At 37.2% G+C, this 25081-nt stretch overlaps 1 protein-coding gene across 1 annotated transcript; it reads right to left on the bottom strand.

Moving 5' to 3' along the window:
• Positions 1-1198: 1198 nt before the first annotated feature.
• LOC145779001 (uncharacterized) lies at positions 1199-17987 on the bottom strand. Its single transcript, XM_082590583.1, has 10 exons — positions 17580-17987; positions 16915-17108; positions 16225-16402; positions 15800-15940; positions 12152-12486; positions 5023-5197; positions 4591-4784; positions 3392-3578; positions 2910-3050; positions 1199-2513 (listed from the first exon to the last, which is right to left on the bottom strand). The coding sequence occupies exons 1-10, from the start codon at positions 17680-17682 to the stop codon at positions 2191-2193; spliced, it is 1971 nt and encodes a 656-aa protein (XP_082446709.1). The 5' UTR covers positions 17683-17987; the 3' UTR covers positions 1199-2190.
• Positions 17988-25081: the final 7094 nt, after the last annotated feature.

Below are 25081 nucleotides of genomic sequence, written 5' to 3' on the forward strand. Positions count from 1 at the left end.
GTCAGCTGGTTCATAAGGAAAATTGTCCTATTTTAAAGTGTCTACCGTACCGGTCAAAATATCTCATCTGCTGCAGCGACCTACAGATTACAAATACGCACCCGGTCAATGACAAACAAAGTTTTTCGTTGTTGATATGCTGTTTGAGCTGCTCATGAAACAAGCTTCTCAAAATTCTTCGGAATTGAATCATTGTCCCTTGATATTGTCGTCTTGTCTTTTATAAATAATTTATACTCTTAAACTGACGCCATCCAAACTGGCTCTCTGTAACCTTTGTGCATTTGCAGTGTGTGTATTATTTCGTTGTTTTGTTTTGGATATGGACAGCTTTGTCTGATGCAAATAAATAATAATAAAGTTGGACAGTTCTCATGCTAGTGCGATGAAAAACAGATTGTGTATTCTTGCTGACAAGAGTTACGTGTGTGATCGAAACATCTCGTGTTTTTTAATCTTTTTATATCGCGATAAACGCGGAAATGTTGCTTGGTTCACTAACGGTTAAACAAATTTTAATTTGCCATTTTACCAAAATAGTATCAAATTAAAAAGTTAATGAAAACTTTGAGACCATTTTTAATTCATTTTGAAGTTAGAAAAATATGTTTAGAAATTTTACACGCGATGAAGTCCTTTGTGACCGGATAAGCAGAATTGCTCAGTTAATTTAGTAAGGCTGTAATACTAGTCTTTAAGCAATTTAAAAATTGTTTAACGGTTTTGTATGAGTTTATGACCGAGGAAGGTATGAAATACCGAGCAAAATGTTTTCTAGAAAAAAAATTCAGTTCTATTCTATCCTTGCAGGCAAATTTTGTCATTTTTATATAAATCGATGTTGCAGCGTAGCAAACGTTGTGATAATAAAAACGAATTTGCTGGCAGGAATATAGCATTACTGGCTTTCAAACCGATCCCAGTAAACACAAGCTTTTACCAGTCCGATTGTTTTTAAACTCGCACGCAAATGAAAAATAATTTTCCAAAAACAAAATCCTGAAATAGCATAACACTGTTGACAAACACTTGGCACGAGTCGGACAGTGCATTTATGTTTTTCTGGCTGATTTTTTTCTGACATAAAATAGCGATTCCAAAGCGATACCGATTCTAATTAAAACAACTCCAGATTTTTTTCTAATTTTCTAATGTGTCGATATCTGAAGATCTCAAGGAACATTCTTCGATGCACATGTGTTAAAAGTATTTTTTTTTTTAATTACGACATAAACATATGAAAGTTGAACCAAAATTAAAACTGCACGAAGCAAGGCACAAATCAGTTAAGGATGACAATTAAAATGCAAAATATGTAAGATGCAACCACTGTAATATACGATGTACTGAAACATATACGATTATGTGACGAATATACTGACGGCTTTTGTACTGGCCGATTCTATTAATAAGCTACACTTCACAATATTGCAGTAGCTATTGAGATTAGCCACTGGTTATCGCATAAAACGAATTCAACCAAACCACTGAGTTTTAAGAATGTGAAAGGATAGTAAAGTGTTAAATTTGTTGTACTATAAAAAAAACTAAGTGTGTTTGCACATTTGTTTCATTAAAATATTTTAAATGCCAAGTTTAATTTTAGCAGTTGAGCACGACGTAACCTACTTTTTATCAGCAGCAATTAACAGTTTGGTTAAATCGGTTGCTCGTCTGAGTTTCAAAGCTCAAACCTTTAAAATGATTTATTTTATTATAATTGTTTTTTTACGAATAAGCGATAGTATTACTGCATTTTAAAAACAACAAGATGTTTTGGTTTGAGTTATGCTATACACAGCAGCTTGCTAAAGAGCGACTGGTTTTTCTTAAAAAAGAAAGTTGACTGTCCAATAAACGTATGGAAACGTTCGGTCAGCAAAAAGAAAATCACAAATTAGTGTTTAGGATTGTTAAAAAAGAAAAAAGAAAGGTTTTAATTGAGTAAATGTATATAAGCACAAAAAATACATCAATCATAGGCTACTGAAAAAAAGAAATATATTTAATATCACCTCTCGCACAAAATCCGCGCAAAATCAAAGTTTTGCCCAAAATGAACAACCAAGCAACTGTGTAATCTTAACGTCATTTGCAGTACAACTGTTGTATGCTATTTTTTTGCACTAGCCAAGCTCTGCTTTTTAGTGCAACGGTGAGCGTTTAAAGTGCGACTGAACTTGAGTGCGATTACGCTAGAAAACTGCGATCTTTAGAATAAGAAATATCGCTATCACGCGCAAAGCATCGATATACTGACAGAACAATGCGAACAATAAACACAATCCCTGATAAACCAAGGGCTACTGACGCCATGATAAGATTTCGCCCTGCACCCAGTGAAGACAATCTCACCACTACACCAGAAAACGCAAAGATGAAAACAGGATAGATGGTAAAGATATATCGAAAATACTTTTCAAAAACGAAGTTTTCCAAGACGAACCACACTAAAATGACGCCCATTAGCAGTCCAATAATAATTGAAGAGCCGTCTTCGACGCTGACTAATCCTGCAAAGTAAGAAATAGTATTAGAACCTATAGCACGACGTGTTTGCACTGACGAATGTGACGTTATCATTCGTTTGTTCAGCTAACTTGGTCATGCTGGAGTACATCAAACTTGCGTTATGGTGAACACCAATCACACACTACTACATCTTGAATCAGTCTGGTTGGCCATCTTCAGAAAGCGAATGGCGAACATCATGGCAAACCCATTAGTAATTGTGAAGGAACGTTAACACATGACTTCTTTCGCATCAAACTATGACATTGTTGAAAATAAAAATCCGCTTGTACACACACATGTCTTCTGGATTCTGTTCTAGCTTTGGCAGAACACTATCACTATCTATACTGCACTACACATACGAACAAGTTTAAAAACGAAACGCAAACGCGTACCTCTTTGGATCGCAGTGGCATGTCCAGCACTATCTTTGTAAAGAATAACAAATAATACGCCGAGTGAAGTTGCAATTGTTACCCAAGTGGCCAAAACGCAAAGACCGTTTTGTACCATGATTCGAACCAGCCAAAGCATAACTGAAAAATGATGAAAATGTTAGAACAGTTCTGTGGAACATCCACAAGCCACAACACCCTCTTAATGTCAATATTCCAATTTGTTTGTGAAATATTTTTGTCTGTGGATCATTTTGTACCTTATTTATCTGTAAAATCATGTTTATGAAGTTGGAAGCTATTTTTCTGATTCAACAAACAAAAAGTGCAATCGATTATGTTAATTATAAAGTAACGCAATCCGGAGCCAGCAAAACTTGCACGGCAGTAAAGATTATTATGACGACATGGTTATTGGGCGATTTAATTAATTAATATTGGGAGCCTTATACAAATAAAAATGAACGCAATAGAATTTATACCTTTATTATTGCTTTCTAGTTCTTTTACGTTATCATAAAGACGCTTTAGTGACACTCCAATGGCTCCATAGATGCCGACTACTGTTGAAATTAATAGCGCCAGTGACCATCCCAAACTCTCACGATCAAAAGCAAAGTACCAGCCGACTGTAGATCCATAACCCCAAGCAAAGAGTATGAGATAGACCTGAACAAAAAGATGCACATTAATTCACTGGTTTTCACTCTAATCATATCTGCCAAAGTATAGGCGATCTCAGGCGCGAATCTAAGAGTTTTTTTCGGGGGGGGGGGGGCCAGAAAATTTGAAAATCGATTAAAAAGAAAGAAAAAGCTAAACAGATGTGAACAATGATACTACGACATACACGATATGCTAGAAAATAGACATTAAAACAATCATTTTCATCAATTGTGATGCCGAGGGACTAATATCAGCTGTTTAGAAGCATATCAAACCATTTGATGCGGAAACATACAATTTTTTACAAAATTTTTGGGGGGGGGGGCCGGGCCCCCTGGGCCCCCCCCATAAATCCGCGCCTGGGCGATCTACCGTTGTACAGTAGAGCAGCGACGATCAAGGACATAAGCACAAAGCATGAGTTGCTGAAGTGGTTGCCAGCGTTTTACTGGATTTAAAGCGTGACCACGGTTGCTACATTCAGAATATATTATATAACAAAAAGAATATGGAGAAATAAGCAAATCACAAGATACTACGTAAATTTACCGTAAAGAATCGTAATGTTTTGTAACACCAGAGCGTTGTTTTAGCTTCTGTTTGGTTTATGGTTCAAACTACAATACAACATGTATAGCCTAGTGAACTAGACTGGTTTTGTAATTTTGTTATGGTGTTGCAATTCCACCACCAATCGATATCACAATCCTTTGATTTTTAGATAGGGTAGAGATATCCACAACATCAATCTAATTTTCACAAAAAGTTTGTATACAAAGAAAATACTGTAACATGTGCCTTGTAGTTGTAGCATGTGTTTCTGCCTTCTCCAAATAGTTAAATGAACACCGATAATAAGGTTTAGCTCGCAGGTACAGAATAATAAGGCTTAAGCTATCTATTAAAAATAAAAATTGCTTAAGCTTACTATACACACAAAGCGAAAACGATCACCACCACATTCAATGAAATCAGGCACAAAGCTTCAATGTCGGGTTAAGGATGAGTATCTTACATTTGGGACTAACGTAGGTCTTCTTTTGAGTGGACTGTGGTCAACTGGAAGAAATATGGACACAACAAAGTATGAAATTCCCAGCAAAGTCCAAAAGAAAATCAGCGGCCAGATTGTGCCAAACACATAGGACGCTGGAGTCACTTCGGTGTAATACTTATCACTGATCGTTCCAGTCCGATTGCGAAAGATGCCTGCGTAAGAATTTTTAAGTTATGAAAAAGTATTAACCAGGGCTAACGAAAAATCTTTAAGCAGGCTGGAAAACAAATGTCTACTTTTGTTCAGACATAATAGGAGTTACTGAGTAGAAAATTACTTCTTTTAGGATTTAATCAAATGACTTGAAATAGATAACTACATTTAGTGAATTTACAAAATCATAGTAAAATGGTAGTTCTAAGCTGATATTATTATAGCAGTCTTGCTTACCTCCGCCAATTCCATTGATAGTTCCTAAAGCCAGCGACGCCACATTGCTTGCTAAAGCAACAAACACCAAGACATACGAAATTACTGCTTGACAGTTATTGTTTTTCTTTGCCATATTTATCAGAACTTCAGTTAGTTTACTAAGGTGACTTGAAAATGTATAACGACGCTTAGGCTACTGACACCAGGCTTTAAATCCTATGCGTTACATAACGGAAATGGAAGTGAGTTACATAACCACGGCGAGCTATCCATTGAACCATGAAATGGTAAAGTTGATCACGCAGTCACTTCTCTATAGGTCAGGGGTGCCCAAAGTGCGGCCTTTGGGAACAATATCTACGGCCTATGTCTAGGCTCAACTTTCTCAAGGTCTTTTTTATCCCGCAAGACCAACAAGTGAAAATAACGAAGACAAGCTTACGTGCTTGACTTTTGGTTTGTAACTGCAGTCATTCTGATAAGTCTGCGTAATATTCATATAACTCAAAGACGATGTAATATACAGTAGCCCAGGGTTGCAAGTCAATATTGAAAAAAATAGGGGATAAATCGATATCGATAGTCAAACAAAAAAGTAGAGAAATATCCGATTTCGATAGCCTCCAAAAAAGTAGAGAAATACCCGATTTCGATAGTCTCCCAAAAAAGTAGAGAAATATTAGATTTCAATAGCCTCCCAAAAAAGTAGAGAATAAAGCATAGGCTAATCGATATTAAACGCAATTTAAAAAAATACAAATCAAGTATCTGATTTTATACTGCCTACCAGTGTTCCCTTTCTGCTCATGCATAACTTCAAACAAAATGCTTATCCTTTCAACTCCGCTTGATCAGTATTGTTCAATTATCGTTTTTCTCGCATGAGAGTAAAAATACGTTATGATATCTTTGTCCGTCGCATGTTATTAGAAATAAAACCTTGAAAAAAGTTGCAAAACAATCGAAGAAAGAATATCGATTCAGTAAAAAAAAATAAAGAAAAACCATAAATGATATTGGCGGAAAAAAGAAAAGACTATGACGTAATCGATATTGAAAAAGTAGAGAATAGCGCTATCGAATAGCGATTTGAAACCGATACTTGCAACCCTGCAGTAGTCTAATTGTATTATTGTTAGTTAGGCAGTTAGAGTTACATGCATTACCAAACAAACGCTTCGTAATTGGTTACCCTACAACTACAATATACAATCCTAAAGCTTAAACCGAATTTCAAGGACAAAAATAAATGAAAAAAATAATTATGCGCCCGTGGCTACAAAATTTTGAGTACCCCTGCTGTAGACGGTTGCGTAAGCCGTAAGACACTAAGTAGGAATGTTTCATGGACACGTTTACAATATTTATCTTAGCAATCTATGGCATTCAACTGCGCTTGTCCACACTGGCTGTTGCATAACAGTTATATTAATTCATGTTAGGCTCACACAAAAATTACGCAGTTTTAACGACAAAAAGAAATTAAATTGTGCAAGTCATGCAAGAACGTTAAACTGCTAAGGTTAATCTTCGAAGAAAAACCGCGAAATTACTAGCATTTGTTTAAGTTGTGTTGATAAACATTGCATTAGAGCAGTGTTTCTCAACCTTTTTTGGCCCAACGCCCCCTTCATAAACTGGCAAAATTTTACCGCCCCCCAACAAAAACGATTAATTACGAAAAGCTAATATATACTACAAAAAATGCTCAATGCCAAGCAGAGCAAATTACATCAAATATAGGCTAGTTACCAGTCTCTAACACCCTTACAGCCTGTTTTACCCTAAAAGGGGGGTCATCAGAAGGTCCTTATTCAAATAGAATTACATTTCTATTAGAATAAGGACCTTTTGATGACCCCCCTTTTAGGGTGAAACAGGCTGTAAGGGTTTTAGAGAATAGTAGCCTAACTATATTTGATGAAAAGCAAATATATATTTGCGAGCGTGAAAACAGTAGGCCTATAGGCCTACTGGTAGTCAGTGTGAACCTTGAGCTTGGTACACAACACATCCTGTGTAAAGCCTGTGAGAAACATTCGAAGATCACCTTTTATGGATAACTTATGTCAAGTGGGTTTCGCTGTTTGATATGTAGCAGAACAACACAGCTGAATCCCTTTTCCACCAGGTATGAGGTAGGAAATGCTATCACGAAGATACGAGCTCTTTGACGAAATCGTAACGCTGGACGGTAGATAAATTAAACCAGAAAACCCCTTAATAATCAAAACGCCTCCCTTAATCCGAGGTAATCATACCGCCCCCCTGCAAAGTCAAAACGCCCCCTGGGGGGCGGTACCGCCCCCGTTGAGAACCACTTCATTAGAGTTAACGCATAGGCTATAGCATTTGGCCATTAGCTTAAACAGCTTATACTAGAAGTACTTTTGGACTTGGAAGGATTTTAGAGCTCAAAGACGTTTCCAAGAAGCTAGAAAAGTTGTAAAAAACTTGGCATGTACCGTAGCCTATTTGTTTTCTGTAGTGCATTTCCATCAAGCTTATTTTAGCTTGGAAACAATTTTTGCTTTTTTGGAAAAAGTTCTTTTTTCTTGGATGATTTTACTAATATTTCCTTTCCTTCATTTATTTCAATAAGTGCTTTTTAGCAGTGTCATGTTTTAGGGGCCCAGAATGTCATTTGTATCTTCCCAAATTAATTTCACAACGTCTGCGCATTTAGGAAAATGTTAATAGGACCTATAACCGCTTGGTTAAACTCGGGACTTAAACCTATTCATTGTTAGTTTTATAGTGATGTTTATATTTCGGGCTCATAAAAGCGATTTTAGCCATTGTGCTACCGCACTTATTTTTTAAAAAGGGCATAGACCTAAGTGAAATCCACAAAGCTTTTCTTAGGGATTTTTTAGCTTAAAAAGGTTCACAACCAGTGGCGTAGCCAGAAAAAAAATTTGGGGGGGGCCAAATATTTGATGAATTGAAGAGAACGACAAAGTGTTTAATTGAAGACTGCAGTGGCGTTTCCTGGTGGGTTAAGCAATAAACCTGATGAGAGGTTAGAGCGTGCCGAAGGCACGCGTATTCTAGGGGGGTCCGGGGGCATGCTCCCCCGGAAAATTTTTGCAAAATTACGCTCAAGTAATGAATTATAGAGCTTCCTGGAAACACTTTCAGGGTAATATTTGTATGAAATTGATCGACAGATAAACAGCTATTAACTTATTAAAGGTAGCTGTTACACACAAACGGGCAAAAATTGCGGCTAAAATTAGAGAACACAAAAAAACACAAAAGTCCTGGGGGGTGTTAATAGCCAGATGTTTTGAAAAACAATATAAATTTGTAAAAATTATATTATATTTTCAACAAAGGGTTCAACTTCGGAATCCAAACTTTGAAAATTTGGGGGGGGCCATGGCCCCTTTCGCCCCCCCCTGGCTACGCCTATGCTAGTTAGCAGCTTTAATCATTAAAACAGTAATTATAACTTATTAGGACCTGGGAGGCCCGGTGAGGAAAAAAATGTAGCCTACAGAATTTATTCGTTTTTTGATTTTTAGAGCTGTCGCCTCAGAAATGCCTCAAATGGTTTCTTCTGCAAAACTTAAAACCAAAATTTGGGAGTTAACAAACCCAAAAAATTTAGTAGCCTATGTCTAACTCTGATACCAGAGGCACACCCCAAATTATGATTACAGGCCGTTCGTTTTGTTAATTTACTTTTTAGAATTTTAAATATGGCTAATAGAAATGTATTTGATAAAGTGAATGTCATCTGAGGCAGCAGTGGCCGAGTGGTTAGCGCGTTGCGCTCGCAGTCGAGAGCCTGCATGTTCGACTCCAGCCACCCGCACTTGCTGTTGTTTCTCTGGGCAAGAAACTTTACGATAATTGCCTCTACCCAGTGATCGATTTCGAGTAATGGGTAGTACCAAATTTAAGTCATAAGTAGAGTAAGTTAGACAAGCAGAAACAGGCATTGCAGTCGGCTGCAGCGTGGGTCAGGTGTACGTCGGAAGGAGTACACCGATGCAGTGCCGGTCTTAGGGTTTTTCGGGCCCTGTGCGGAATATGCTTTTGTGGGCCCCAATGACAATAATCCATATCAGTGACGTAGCTAGGTACTTTGAAAGGGGGCGGCAGTGGCGGCGTGATCGCCAAAGACGACAACCAGCGGCGGGGGGGTCTGGGGGGCCACCCCCAGAAAATTTTGAAAAATTACTTTGAATTTGGGACATTCTGAGAGCATGTTCAACAAAAATTTAGGTATGAATATTACTGTGAAATGGTGCTGTCCGGTGGCATAGCAAAAGGATAAGATCATGCTTTCTTTGGCATTTTTCGGAAATAAAGCTATGTCTCTACAGTATGTTGAGTCTGGATGCAACCTATTTCGTCCCCTGAAATCGTGTAACAAAATTAAATTTCGACTTATTTCGTCCCCTGAAAAGATCGAGAAATTTTGAAATGTTTGCGGCAACTCCGATCAGCGATTTCGGCTATGTCGTTTTTTTTTCTCGATCTTTTCAGGGTACGAAATATTTAGGCGACGAAATAGGTTGAATTCGTTGAGTCTCTATGTTTTCTTGTTGCGAATTCCTTTACTGAATTCACTTGTTGAACTTTTCCTTTGAAAATGACAAAATTACTGCATTTTCTGAGTAAATTGCGGGCCCCCTAATTTGCGGGCCCTGTGCGATCGCACGGTTTGCACATCCCAAAGACCGGCACTGACCGATGCATAGCGCTCAAGTCCGCTTTCCTGCAATGCAAGATAAAGATAATAAAACAAACAAACAAAACACCGAGACCTAACCCTGGCACGCCGTCAGCAAGAAGCGGTTGACTTGATCACATCGAAAAAAGTTGAGAATTAAAATAAAGTTCAACCAGCCTCACGTTTAAAAAGAATATATATTTCGCTACATAGTAATGAGCATCTTCAGTTCTGCAAACAAACAAACAATTTTGTTTGATTGCAGAAATGAAGATTCTCATTAGGCTACTATGTAGCGAAACATGTATTCTTTTTAAACATGAGGCTGGTTGAACTTTATTTTAATTCACAACTTTTTTAGAAATGTATTTCAAATGCTTCAAGCTGAACTTCATTATGATGATAGGCCTATTGACAACAGCGAAACGTCGTCAGGAGATGAATATGTGCCCTCAGATAGTTAGGCTATCATTTAGAGGCAGATGTAGCCTAGAGGAAAATTTAAGTGAAAGAATAAGAAGCAGGTGGTTCAGATGAAGGAAGATCAGCACAAGTTGATGGTGATACAAAAGTCAACTTCACTGCACGAGATTTAGCCTAATTTGTTACGCTTGTAGGTAGCTTACTGCAGAATAGGTAGGCTACAGAAACCCACAAACGCAAAGGAATGGAAAAGTGGTCTTAACACTAGTAACTTAAAGCTAAGTGTACAAATCACTGTGTAGTGAGTGGCCTACCAAGTCCTGCTGCAATTATTACGAACTACTCACCGCCACAGGACGGCACGATGTAATCAAGCGCACGTGACTCGGTGCAATGCACTAACTAAGGCAATAACCATAACGCAAAACAAACGTTACTGAACTGTATCATACTTACTGCAGAGTAGGCTATCACGGTTTTGTGATTTTGACAAGATAGGCGGAATAAGTTATATTGTTTCTACAACTTATATGTAAATTACTTACTCTTTGTTAATTACGGTATAGGCAAGTTTGGTCTAAAATCATGTTATAAAACAACTAAGCCTGCAATAACGAACTGAAATACCATTAACTCGCTTTTTCCTTGTATATTAGTATCGGGCCTGATAGGCTCGTAATCGCTGTTTGTGTCATAGAACAGTAATTACAGTTTAAGGGTTAGGAAGGTCTCCATCACTTCACTTAAAATATTTTTGCAAAAATAAATTCTTCAAAATTATCTCAGTTCCTACCAGTTGCGCATCCCTGGTGTGGGTAGGCTAAAGTCTCATTTTTGGCTCCTCCCACGTAGGCTTAGTTGGTAATGCATAGCCTACTAACGACCACACCCTGGTAAGTGGTAAAGTTTCACGTTTAGCTGCCAATCCAGATGCTATTTTTGCAACATCCACGCTCAGCCTACCACAAAAGGCGACAAGGCAAAAATGTAAAACAGTCCAAAGGTCTCGCCTCGTTTCTGCAAATAGCAATGCTCACTCACATGCTTTTGTGACTTCAATTTCCGGAAGTATGGGCTAGCTGTGTTGAGAACAGTAGTCAATTGGCAGCATAGGCCTACTTACCGTGTCAGTCTTACCACGAACTAGGCCTATAGGCTACTCGTAGAAATTTTGTTTAAATAATCAAAAACAAGCCAACAGAAACTATTTTTGCTCTTGACATGATCATACTGAGGATGATGTGATAGCGAAATCGATTCATGATTAAAAATTAAGGCTGGTAGGCCTAAACTGTTTGTTGCGTTAAGTAACAAGGCTAATACTTCTTCTTGGTTATTATCCTCTTACTAAAAGCAGTTTCACTAACAGTTGTATCATTTGAAAGTTTGTTAAAGTGGCAAAAGCGCCTCGTTATAACATAAAATAACTTACCACACAGATTCCAGAACGTTTAAAGGTTTAGCTAAATAAGTTGGTCAAGTTGGATGCTGCCATAAACGTACAAGCGCAGTGTTATTGTGTGTATTTACATTTTAAAAACGCAAAGCAGAACACTGTAGCAATATGTGGCAACGATAAACAAACACACAGTACAATACTTCTCGGCTTCAGCGCTTCCGTAGTTTTTTTTAATTGCACGAGTTCATAGTACGCCTTTGACAAACAACTGCGATTTGCATTGATTGATGGAACATATTTTTACAACAAATTCACAAAACGTAAGCCATTGGAACCGCAACATTGTCATGAAGGAATTGTTATTGAACTACAGTTTTAAAGTTTATTTGACTGGTTTAATTATATACTTGAACTTGACAAACAAACACACAATACGGTGGGGTACACTACATACAGCAGTGATAAATTTAAGTTTCAGTCAGACCACAACAAATCTACACAATGACGCTTGCCTGTGTGAGTTCAATTTTGCAACAGATAATGTACTTTAATAATACTGTATACATACATAAACACATGAATATCATAACAGTCCTATATTCACAATCCACCAGCTCATACGATACGTAGCCTACAGCTCACACAAGTGGGGCTTTGTCGCCTTTCTTGGTTGGGTAATAATAGCTGTCGGGAGCTGGTCGTACGAGACGATAAACGCCTAAGGCGACTCTAGCAAGGAAACAAAGACTTGCCACGCCAAGCTGAACCGATGCCAGCAACATGTTGCGACCTCCGGGGTGGGTGGCCTGCAACTGAGCGACGACAGTGGCAAAAGCAAAGACGAAAACCGGGGAGATACTGAACACGTAGCGAAAGTACGGTTCGTATTTGAAGTTTTCAGCCACGAACAACGCAAGCATCACCACGAATATCAAAACCAGACCAATGGTTGATCCCATCTCCATCCCAACTAGCCCTGAAAACGTAAACAAAAATATCACAGCTATTCATTCGAATATAGCCTACGCTTTTAAAACTTATCGAAATCCCACACTACAAAACGTGCCAACATAAAACAGGAAGGCTCACTAGAATGGCAAAACAGATGAACGCTATTTTTTATTTGTTGGGAATCCAAGGACTACGAGATAAAATGAATGACATGCAGCACAATGCTGTAGTCTACACGTAAGCTCTGTATATCAATTTCGGCTCACCCGTAATAGGTGGCAAATCACCATTACAGGGTTCCCACACATTTTTTATAAACAAATTCCCTACTTTTTCAATACTAAATTCTAAAAATTCCCTACTTTTTCAACACTAAATTAAAAAATTCCCAACCTGATTTTGATCTAAATTGCGCATTAACAGTGTTTAATCAATGAAAATTTCTGTGCTGTATTATTTCCAAACACGATCATGCACAGGTTTAAAATTGTATATCCGGACTCTATTACATTCGAATCAGTATGAAAAATAATAATAATATGCAGTAGAAGATTCCTGTTTGAAGAAAAAACTCTTTTTTTTTCCAAAAGACCCGAACTGAAATCAGTTTGAATAAACTGTCACATTTATAATACTAAAACTGCAATTCAAAGCCTCATTCCATCGGACATGGCAACCTGCCATAAGCCAAACCAAAACAATTAAAAACCACACTACTGACAAACTGAAGTAAGTGAAAAGAACACTGAACACTGTCTTTGTGATTCTGAACACTGAATTACAAAAACATTGTACAGTAAATAGGATTTATGAATGATATTGTCTTTTTTGTTGTGTCATGCAGGGCCGGATTTAGCTGATGGGGGGCCCGGGGCACTTTTAGATCGGGTGGCCCCCGTGCAAAAAACTTTTTTGCGCCTACGGCGCGAAAAACCATCTCTACGTCTACAGTAGCATCAGTCCAGTACTGCACAGCATTTTGCAGAAACTTTAAAGGCCAAAGAGAAAAAAATAACACAAAATCACATTTTTTTCCACGTAGGGGGCCCTTCAAAAGTCGGGGGGCCCGGGGCAACTGCCCCCTCTGCCCCCCCCCTAAATCCGGGCCTGGTGTCATGAGTAGGTTTTAGTAATGAATGGCCACCGTGATTGAGGACTGAGGTATTGTGGTCTTGGTCGCAGATATTGCCTGCATTAACGATGTCTCTTACCGCTATTATCACCTAGCCAACCTGACATCATTGTTTTATGCGGCCGCTAATCGACTTCAACGATCATGGAATGTTACGTAATAAGAACAATTATACACGCAAAAATAAAAAAATCGATTGCTTAAATCAACTCTTTTGTCTCGTGAGCTTTGCGTATTGCTCAACAAGTGTATAAAGTTTAGAATTAACAAGAAATCATTAAAATTTGAAGTTGAAACTGAAGTTTGAATCACGGCAAATAAACGTATTCAAAACTTTTACTTCAGCCGACGCTGTTTCACACTCAGTGTCTGGTCGGCAATAATTTTGCCGCAGCAAATATACGTTAATTTTGAAGGCTGCCGAGTTGGAAACAGATTGTCCCGTGTATAAGTCGAACCTGGCTTTTTGAGGTGAAAACCACTTGCGAAAATCTCAAACTGCACTCTAGTATATACGATAAGTAAAATTTTGAATGTTAGGCTACAGAACAAAAATCGCCCGAGGCTAAATTTTCATAATATTTCTGCTTCTGGAGTGCCCCACAATTAAATAAGTCACGCCATGGTTACGCTACACCACTGTCTGTACAGTAGAATGACCGGTATTTAAAGGGCAGATGAACAAGAAAAAAACAGTTCCCGAACTTTATTGAAAAACTGCATGTTGCGCCACAACATTGTTCTTTGTGATACCGCTTTGAAGGAGGATTACGAGTATGAACAAAAGAATAACTTTTAAACTTCATTTTGAATTGAAAAGAAATGACGTAATGTCTTCCATCCTTAGTTATCATATATTTTTTCATTACGTAGTCATAATGTCTTGTAGGAATAAATTGAAAATCAGTATGATCACTCAAAATGAAAGTAATGGAACTACGAATCCTCACTAAACCAATGGTCTTGTTGTATCTAAGAGGACAACCTTATACTATATGTTACTGATCTCCGGAGCTGACGTAAACCTTAAAAGTCATGTCGACTTATTCTTGATGCCCCCCTTATCGAAAATTGTTCTTTGTAATACCGCTTTGAAGGAGGATTACGATTATAAACAAAAGAATAAATTTTAAACTTCAATTTGTATTGAAAATACACGACGTAATGTCTTCCATCCTTATCACATATTTTTTCATTACGTAATGTCTTATAAAAATGAATTGAAAACGAGTCTATTCACTAAATATGAAAGCAACGGGACTACAAATCCTCACTGAACCAATCAGTAAAAGGTCTTGTTGTGCCTACTGATCTCTGGAGCTGACATAAACCTGAGAAAATATGGACTTATTCTTGATATGGAATTTGACTACATATATTACATATCGATTAATGGATATTTTGTTTCACTGAACTTCAAAGTCAAAACGTATTTGTTTACCACAACCAAACCACTTGTGACGATCGAATTTGTTAATTCCTTATTCGATAAAATGTTTAGATGATGTCACGTCATTACGCCGATTTGAGATATTTCATTCATGACGTTGTATGGATGAAAAACTTTTACAAGTTTTATACTCTGCTGAGAGTAAAAAAGAAACACAAATGATAAATATTGGAGAAATTGAGTCTCCTTTACAACTTAAAAATCAAACAAGGCAAAACTGCTGAAATAAAACGTTTTGTTTGAGTGAAAGAATCACTGCAAGCAACCAATGCCAAAATGCGCGCGCAAGAAGTCACGGGAATGTGAGATATCAAAAATTTAACAGGTTGTTATTTTTCTATATCAATCTGACGTTAGTTACTACTTTAAAAAATCTATATCTTTGCTTCTGTAGAAAATCCGCAGCAAGCGCCTTTTTTACATGTTTAGTATCGGCCAAATTTTGCCGATACCGATAGGCTACTCAAACAATGGCCGATATCACCGATACCAATACATCGGATTTTTTATCTACAATTTAGTCATCAAGGTTTTCCATACTTTTTCAATACCACGAGGGAGGTTTCACAAAATTCCCGACCTTTTCCCGGTCTGGAAAACGGGTTTTCAAATTCCCTACCTTTTCCCTACTTTCCCGACTGCGTGGGAACCCTGCCATTAGCTATTCAACATCTCGTTACATCATTAAAAAACAATGAATGTGACAGGACGAAAACAGTAAAACTTTCGAAGTCGTTAGCGAGGTTTTCCACCCACCTCTAAACATTGCTGTGTTTTCTCCGGCACTGTCCACATAAATGAGTGCAGTGGTAAAACCCAAGAAGGTAGCCACTGTCATCCAAGTTGCAAAGAGGCATAAACCATTGTGTACCAATATGCGAACCACCAGAAGCATAGCTGTATACAAAGAAATACAAGATTACAAGTGTGTAACTATTCTTAATGTAAAAAATAATAATCAGCGCATGATGTGCATAAATCATTTAACTTTCAAGGGGAAATATTTGGAGTAATACGAAAAACAAGGTACAATATTTTGAAAAAGGTTGCAAACCAAAATGTTTATTGTTCATCATTTTGCATTAAGCTGGAGTCGACCCTATTTTCAACGACTCCGGACCTGCTAAAACCCCTCCGACTCCACAGCCCTGCTAACAAAAACAACAACAAAAATTTCTTACTCTTGCTGTACAATTTCTGCTTTTCATAGACAAGACCAAGAGATTGCACGATAGCTTGCCACAAGGCTGCAGTTCCAACAAAAAGAATGGCAAAGGATGGTACCAGCAATTCACGATCAAACGCAAACATAAAAGCAACAGTAGATAAAAATCCTACTGTTAAAGCAACCAAGAAAGTCTGAAAAACATTGTCTTCTGTTAGTAATTCAAACAATTATTTTAGGCTGTTAATTCAACTTAATTAACTGCATTGCAACTCAGTTGTTATTGATATGAAACGAAAGAATAAGCTTGTTTGTAAACTACACAGAAAAACAACACATGCTTTGAAAGATTATCTCTACTTAATCTCTTAATCTACTTATCTCTACTACTATCTACTCTTATTTCCTATAAATCTCTATGACAAACACAAATTGGCAAATGTAATGTCAGATTAAGTTTCCACCAAAAGGTATGACATATAATATTTCTATAGAAAAGATGACAACAGACATGCAAAAATTACTAATGAAAAGTACAGTTAGCATTGTAAAAAACATAAATTCTATTACTGACTGAACTAACTTAAAGTGAAGTGGTGTGCTTGCAGAAATTGATGTGCTATTCTTACACTGTAGTGTAGAGTGTAGATTAGAAGCATATAGAATTTTATCGATATTATTGCAGTATCAGCACTTCAAAACCTACTTTTGGCGTCAGAGTTGGTGTTACTTTCACTGGACTTTCATGATTTGGAAGGCAAAGAGAAACAACAAAGTAAACACTGATGGCAGAAGTCCACAAAAAGACAATTGGCCAGATGATGGAGAAAGCAACAGGAACAGGTTCAAGCTCAGTGACATATTTTACACTCAAATTCAACTCAGTGTTATGAAACAAACCTGAAAAGAAAAATGCATGCTTTTTGATAGAGCATATTTGCTAAAATTAGCAAAGGGTAGTTTTTGCAGAAATGCCCATATTATACAATATAAAACCTTGGCTTTAGAGTTCCAATAGCAGACATTATGTATATAAATGTTCAAAAACTTATTTTTATCTTACAAAAAAGTTAAAACACAGTAAACAAGAAGTTTATATACATCTTTGTATGTTGTCTGATGTACATCACGGACAATGGACAGGAACCATATATTATACAGTATTATATATCTAAAATTTTAGTTAAAATGAGAAAAATTGAGGCAGACATGCTTCAGGCACTGTGTGTACACATGTTGCAATCATTTTATTTTTATTACATTTTAGTTCCACAAACTAGATTTACGGTAAGTTACGCTATACATTTGTCATAAAATCTTAATAGGCCTACATATAAAATAATGAAAGAAAAGTATCATATCAGGCCTTACCTCCAGCATTTGTAGCATCTAGGATTCCAAACACTATTGAAGCCACATTAGCTAACAGAACCACAAGAACAAACACATAAACATTTGGTGTAGTTACTTTCATATTTCTTAATTGTCTTGCTTCATAACAAACTTGATTTTACAACTTCTGTGAGGGAAAATAGGTATCTTAAAGCATCCTAGAATGCCTGTTACTTATAACTCATTGGAACCTCTACCTGTAGAAAATCCTGACAATGTGCAACACAAAAAATAAAAGTTTGAATAATTGAGTCTAGGATACAGGATACCGGTACATTCCTTTGAATTTGATACTACACCAACTGCTTGTGAATTATGTCAAGTGTATGTGGGTAAAAATTAACATAAATTTAAGTACAAGGTCACCTACAATGATAAATAGATAGTTGTTTATTGGCCGCTGCAAAAAAGATGTACAATAAATCAAAACATAATGTACAATAAAACTGTAGACAAGATTACAATAAAAAAACGAATAAAAATGATGATATCTACAGCAGTGGGAGGCTGCAAAATCTGCAAAGAAACTACAATATCAAGTAGAGCTGGTTCGACTCTTGAGGTGTATTTAGCAATGCATTTCAAGAACTGTTCTACATTCAGCGGCACCTAGTGGATGGAATAATTCACAAAAAACAACAATTTAAAACTTTACCTTGTCTACTCAGTAACCAGCCCTGCGTCAATGATTCAAAACCTTTACAACACAAGTAGTATATATATATATGAAACTGCCAGGAATAACATTTTGAAGTTTTTCTTAGTCCGAGGATAGCCTAAAGCAGTGGCCCTTAAATGAGAGATTTTGCCTCCCTTGAAAGGGTTAAGATTCTCTAAGGTGGCACAAACATGGGAGGGTTAGGGCGCTAGTATGTTACTGTATTGTATAAGTCATGAACAGAAATGTTTTTTCAGAAATAAACTTGAACAGAAACTGGACAGAACTTGAACAGAAATTGAAAACAGAAATGTTTCATCCACTTCCATAGCTACTTTTGTATATATTTTAGGCAAATTCTTCGGTCCACAAAACTTGATAAGTTGTATATACAGGCCTCGAAACTGAAGGCGGCCATCGCGGCCATGGCCGCGATTAACCTACAAAAACCAACATTTTGTCCGCCGGGTCTCGCCCTTCCGTCGGCCGCATTTGTCCGCCATAAAAATCGGAAAAAAAAATTACGCAAACGACCTTGTGAATAAAGTACTTAGCCACTTATAATCACAAAGGATTAGAAAGCAACCAAAGCACTCGATAAATCACAATACACACTGACACTGTCTATGCTTGAATTGTTATTATTGATTGACCCAGCAGGACGGTGATGTCTGACATAAGCAGGATGCAAGTGACATCACAATATACTTCATTGCTGCGATATATTCAGTCTTCGAAATTAGCGTCGGCAATGCGTGAATGGATCATTCAACGTTGTTAGATGTCAAATTAATGTAAAACAAACGTAAATTTCTTATAGGGCATTGTTGTTACGCAATATAACACGCCGAAAAATTAAATCGATTTGTGCTGACTCGAACGTTGAATCAACCTAAAATTAACTTACTTTTCTCCCCGAGATTTATTTAAGGTGAATTACGTGTTACGTGAGACGTGCGTATCTTGTTGCTCGCTTTATCGCTACTTTTGGTATTATTACATCACAACAAATCAAACAGTGCGGTAGTGATAGACTATTCTAGTATATTTTTCGCTTCTCGTTTTACATGTTTTAGTACAACTGTTTCGTGATAAACGTTTACAGCAATTGCCGAGGCAATTTCAACTTTTGTCATTTGGCCTCGGCAACGTTTCTGCCGAAGTAAAAATGTGCTAATTTTGAAGACTGTACGTTGATGCGTGTCGAAGTTCTGATGGCCGCCATGTGCTTGTGATTGGCCGCCGAACAGCTTGCTTCAGTCGGACACGTTTGGCCGCCGGAAAAAAAAAGTTGTTTTGAGGCCTGATATATATAGTAGCCAATTGCTGGAATTCTTTGCCCAAACAAGTAAAGGAAAGATATATTGTTAGCTACTGTATAATACAGTGCTGTAGCCAGTAGTCTAGACATATGGCTGATAAGAGGAAGTAGGCTACCGTATCTGATGAAGTGAGCAAGAAAAAACTTTTGTTTTATGCTTAACCCATTTGTGCCGAAAGTAAAAGTGCTTAAAAAATTTTTTTGAAAATTTAAGTATTGCATAATCATGACCTAAAAAACATTTCACAATTAATTTTTTCTTAATTATGTTAGTACTGGTCGAGAAAAAGACCGTCCTACATATAGGACGCTAGGCAAATCCGCTATCAAATTTCGCAAGTTTCTTGTGCGTAATGCGTAGGCCTAATCGTCATCGCTCAAAGCACGATAAATGGGAAATCTCTTGTCATCAAGCATTTTATTGAAGCGAAAGTTCACAAAATACGAAGATGAAAATTAGAAAAGCAACACATCACTGAAATAAGTCATTTAGCGGATTGAAATCACTGTGAGGCCGAATTCGCCTACGTCAAGATGCCCTCCATGTAAAAACGCCAACAAAAACTAAACAATTACCAAAATTTCAGTAAATTACGATAATTATGTTATTCTAAAAACAAACACAACTACTTTGATATACAGCGTGGAAATCATAGGGAATCGCTATTTGATACCACTGGATGCGTGGGAATTGATTGTCACTTTTGCTTCATTTTGCTAACACGTGTGCCTAGCGGCCTATATCTAGGACACCAATCTTTTCAATCAATTTTCTCGAAAATGTTGCTGTCAATTAAATTTAAACATTTGCTGTAAAATATGTTGATACATAACGAATAAAGACAATGACAAATATTTTTGGAAGCTTATTTGCATATGCAGATTTATTGATATAATTCGACATGCATCTTCAAAATTTCAGAATTAGCAAAATCGAGGAAATTGAAAATGATGTCAAGTCTCAACAAAACAAGCAATCTTTGAAAAAAGTTGTGATATATGCTGCAAAAACACTCATAAACGTATTTTGACTTCAGCTAAATCTAAAAACTGAACGTGCAAAGAAAAATTTTAATTTGAGTAGGTGTCCTACATATAGGACGCTAGGCATAAATGGGTTAATCAACATTTATTATTGCAGTCTGTTAGGTGCATCTTTGTTGATTGATAGCTTGTGAAACTCAAGCAAACTTCAAAAACCTTTACTCTGGTTGATAGAGTTTGTGACATGCTGCTGACTCGACCGAGATGACTGTTTGCAAAATGCTTAAGTCTAGTCTAGACTCTAGTGTCCCCTGTTAACAAAAGCCAAAGTTGCTAGATGTTTTCAAAATTTCCAACCCAATTGCTACTGCAAACGTAGACAAATCGTCACAATTGATAAAACAAGCTTAAAACATAACAGAAAATCGAAAAAATTTCTGTGCAATTGGAACGAACTCAAATAAAGAAACGAAAATGCTAAAACTTTTCTGCAACTTTAAAACAAAACATGCACAATTCTGCAGAACGGGCAACCTTGGCTAAAACGCTTGTTGACTAGCCTATTTAATTATTATTATTTATTTGCGTCAGACAAAGCTGTCCATATCCAAAATGTTCAACGAAATAGTACACACACTGCAAATGCACAAAGCTCACAGAGAGCCACTTTGGATGTCATCAATTACAGTAGCCTACTATATATGCCAAATCAGAAAATCTGTTGCAATTCTTTGTATAAAAATTTCAAAGCAAACTACCGTACATAGTTCTTACATAGCTCAGACTTTCAAATAAAGCTGATGCTGTTTGTGAGCAGTGGGGCTGCAATAAATAGTCCGGGGGACGAAACCCGCCGCTGAGTTTGCCGAAGGCAAACAATTTTGCGGGGGGGGGGGGGTCTCCCCCGTGTAAAATATCATGAAATTGGGTGCGTTTGAGCATGTTTTTACTCCAAATTTTGAAAAAAATCTTGTTGCCACTCCCTAACGTTATTAGCCAGAAGCTATATTTACAAAAACTAGCGGTATTGCTTAGGAGACAAACTTTACTAGTATTAAACGTTGCATACAAGGCTCTTGAAGGTGGTTTTGAGATGCCTTAGCTAGCACTAACCTGTTGAATACCCAACTCTACAGCTAACACTTTTACATTCATAGCTCTCGCTATTCTGCAAATTAAAAACTAACTTTAAAAAGTCTGTAAAGTTATTCGGTTAGGGGAACTGTTTTCCATGCAGCCCCAAATAATTCAAAAATTGCTGTTCTGTTCTGTGTCTGTTAAGTGTAAAATATCAAAAGAGGTGCAGCTACAAGGCTAACTTTTAGCCAGGGTTGCCAACCTGTCTTCACCAAAAAAAGCCAGACCTAGTCACAAAAAAAGCCTAAAAAAAGCCAGAAGAAAATAGCTGAAAAAGCCAGTATAAAATAGCTGAAACAGCCAAGAAAAAGCCAATTAGTATTCATTAAACATACACATATAAAAATTGCACAACCAAATAGTGTTCCACCGAACTTTGACTTCAGCGACAACGCAGAAACATAGTTAATGAAAAGACAAGCAACTAGAAAATTTTCTCGTTTCGGCTTCAAAACGACATTCGGTCGGACACTACAACCAAATATAAGTTAGAAATTACTGCTCCGATTGACGCTGACTGAATTTTTTTTCTAAAAAAAACCGGAAAGATAAAATTAAGCCAAAAAAAGCCAAAATTATGTTGGCTTTTTATTAAGTTGACAAAAAATCGATGAAACATGAAAAAAAGCCAGAAAAAGCCTAATTTTTCTGGCTTTTTTTATTTAAAAAAAATAAGCCAAGGGAGTTGAAAAACAGCCAGATTCTCAAAATCTGGCTTCAAAAAAGCCAAATTGGTCACCCTGCTTAGCCAATCAGAGCGCTTGAAATCCGGAATCTTGGGCTGCAGAGAAGTTGGTAGGCACTTAAACATCACCCACACGTCGAAGAGTGCCTGCTTTTCAATGTGAAATTGCTTTGTGTTTTAGTCACAATTTTCCTTATAAACTCCATTGATTGCAGTCATTAAGATCCTTCTTGCACTCAGTTCAGTTGCAGAAGAAAAAATAGTATTAGCGGAGGGTGGGAATCGAATCCATGAAATCGAAATTACTACTCCTCTGCCCTAACCATTAGGCAACGCTGGTTGTAGCGAAGCATTCAGTTAATTTGTTTGTATCAAAATTTTTCGATCAGAATATCACGTGTCGAGTCACATGACTGAAATCAGCTGAATCGCGAGTACGCTTTTCGCCGAGTGGGTAATGTTAAAGTGCCTACCAGAGAAGTTTGCCTAAAATCCATGTTGCCAAACGAAACTTTTAATATTTTAATTTTCGATCAGCAATCCTTAAATGAAAAAAGTAACCGGGTCGGACAAACACAGCGGAAAACATATTTTTCCCCTTCTCTTTCTTTCAGGTGGGACTGCAGCCCCATGGCACGAGCCGCCACTGCATAGGCTACAGAAGAAAAGTAATGACAGGGACAGTGGTGTACGCGGGGGGGGGGCATTGGGCTATGGCACCCCCCCCCCCCCTTAAAAATGTTTTAGTAGTTAACGATGTAGATTAAGGCATTTAATATGTTTTGCATTGCTCTGTCAAAGCAATTACTGTAACAATGTTGTTTTATAGACTAAGCCAATACGAAATACATGGCCCAATCCACCTACCCCACCCCGGGTATGCCAATGTAGCATAGTGTTCTGTAAGCCTATTATAGTGATTAGTGAGAGAGAAATGGATAAAGTCTAAACTAAAACCATACTGGGATATCATGAAGACGTCTGGGATATCAATGGCCAGTGGCATAGCCAAAGGGGGGGGGGGTGGGCCTTGAGGGTTACAGGCCCACTTTGGCACGCGTGTGACGTCACGATATTGAGAATGATGCTTTCAGTTTCTTTATGCTTGGGAATGATGGTTTCAGTCTAAAAAAAACTTGCCTAATTTTAAACAAAACTGCATTAAAAGAGCGAGTTTTGCCCATACCAAACATTCAAACATCTCAGCCAGGAATTAACAACAAGAAAACATAGAAACTTAGCTTTATTTCCGAAAAATGCCGAAGAAAACATGATCTTATCCTTTTGCTATGCCACCTGACAGCACCATTTTACAGGAATATTCATACCCACATTTTTGTTGAAAATGCTCTCAGAATGCACCAAATTCAAAGTAATTTTTCAAAATTTTCTGTGGGAGGCCCCCCAGACCCCCCGCCGCTGGGTGTCGTCTTAAGCAAAAACGCCGTCGGGCTTCGTCTGCTGGTCGTCAAAAAACCCCCTTTCAAAATTCCTGGCTACGCTACTCTCAATGGCCCCCCCCTTGAGAAAATCCTGCGTACGCCACTAGACAGGGATGTGAATCGAACCCGTTTTATTGTTTCATTTCATTGTTTCAAAAAAGAGATCAAAACGTTAATTTTACAAAGCTACAGTGCATCGTAACTTACGATTCGTAAGTGATATGTTATGGAAATCAACTTGTCAGTTTCATATGCAATGTTGTAATTTACTAGATGGATGCCCATTTACACTTATTCTTTATTGACGCTTTATCGATATAAACTTACGGCAATGGACTGAAACTAAATTGCGTTTTTTCTTTGTATTCGCCTTCTTAAACTGTTGTAATTTACTAGACGGATGATCAAGTTAATGTATTTCTTGAATTTTGTACCAGTATATTGTTGGAAATCGTGGGAGAACACCAGTTAAGATTTAGGCTTGCAGGTTTTGATTTTAATATTATGTAACCATCTATTTAAAATATAATTTTTATGCGTGTTGATAACATCGGAGTTTGCTTTATTTGTTCGTTTTACGTATTTTTCAAATTTTCTTCTTTTTTTACATGTGCTAGCTGAAGATGCTATTACACTAAGAGGTTAGATTGTTGTGCAAATGCCAGCATTTGATGAATGCAAATTAGCAGTACCAATATAACATTATCAGTCGGAAACTTGAGTAATCTCTGCTTGCTTCTTGGAATTTTGTGTTTACGTTATCTTAAATAGAGTTATGTTTTTTTTTGGTGCGTATGTTGAAGCGCGAGAACGTTTTATTTTTTTCTCTTTTTTTTTAAATGGCAAAATCGTCATTTCCGTAGGGTGACAATTGACTAGTAGACCGTATAGTCGTCTCGTTGTCGTTATGGAAACTTGTGTAACTTTTGCATTGTGTATATTACTTCTTTCATATTTTAAACATGTACTATGTTCCTGACAAATAAACCATTGATTGAACCCACGCCATCGAAACGACTATTCTCTAAATCTCTAGCCTCGGAGAGGAAGTTTTTGTGCACCAGTACTGTATATTTGTGTGACGATGAGCTACTTTTGTATAATTGTTATGTTACGGTACCATACAGATAATGGACTAGATTTTGGCACTTGTGTTGGAAATTCAAAAAGCGTATGGCAACACTGGTAATAGGAAAAGATTATACTGTAGCCTATAATAGAAAGGATTAGATTATATTTTTTAACTTAATATGA

This window comes from Aplidium turbinatum, chromosome 10 (assembly GCF_918807975.1).
Source record: "Aplidium turbinatum chromosome 10, kaAplTurb1.1, whole genome shotgun sequence".
In the NCBI taxonomy this organism is placed as follows: domain Eukaryota; kingdom Metazoa; phylum Chordata; class Ascidiacea; order Aplousobranchia; family Polyclinidae; genus Aplidium; species Aplidium turbinatum.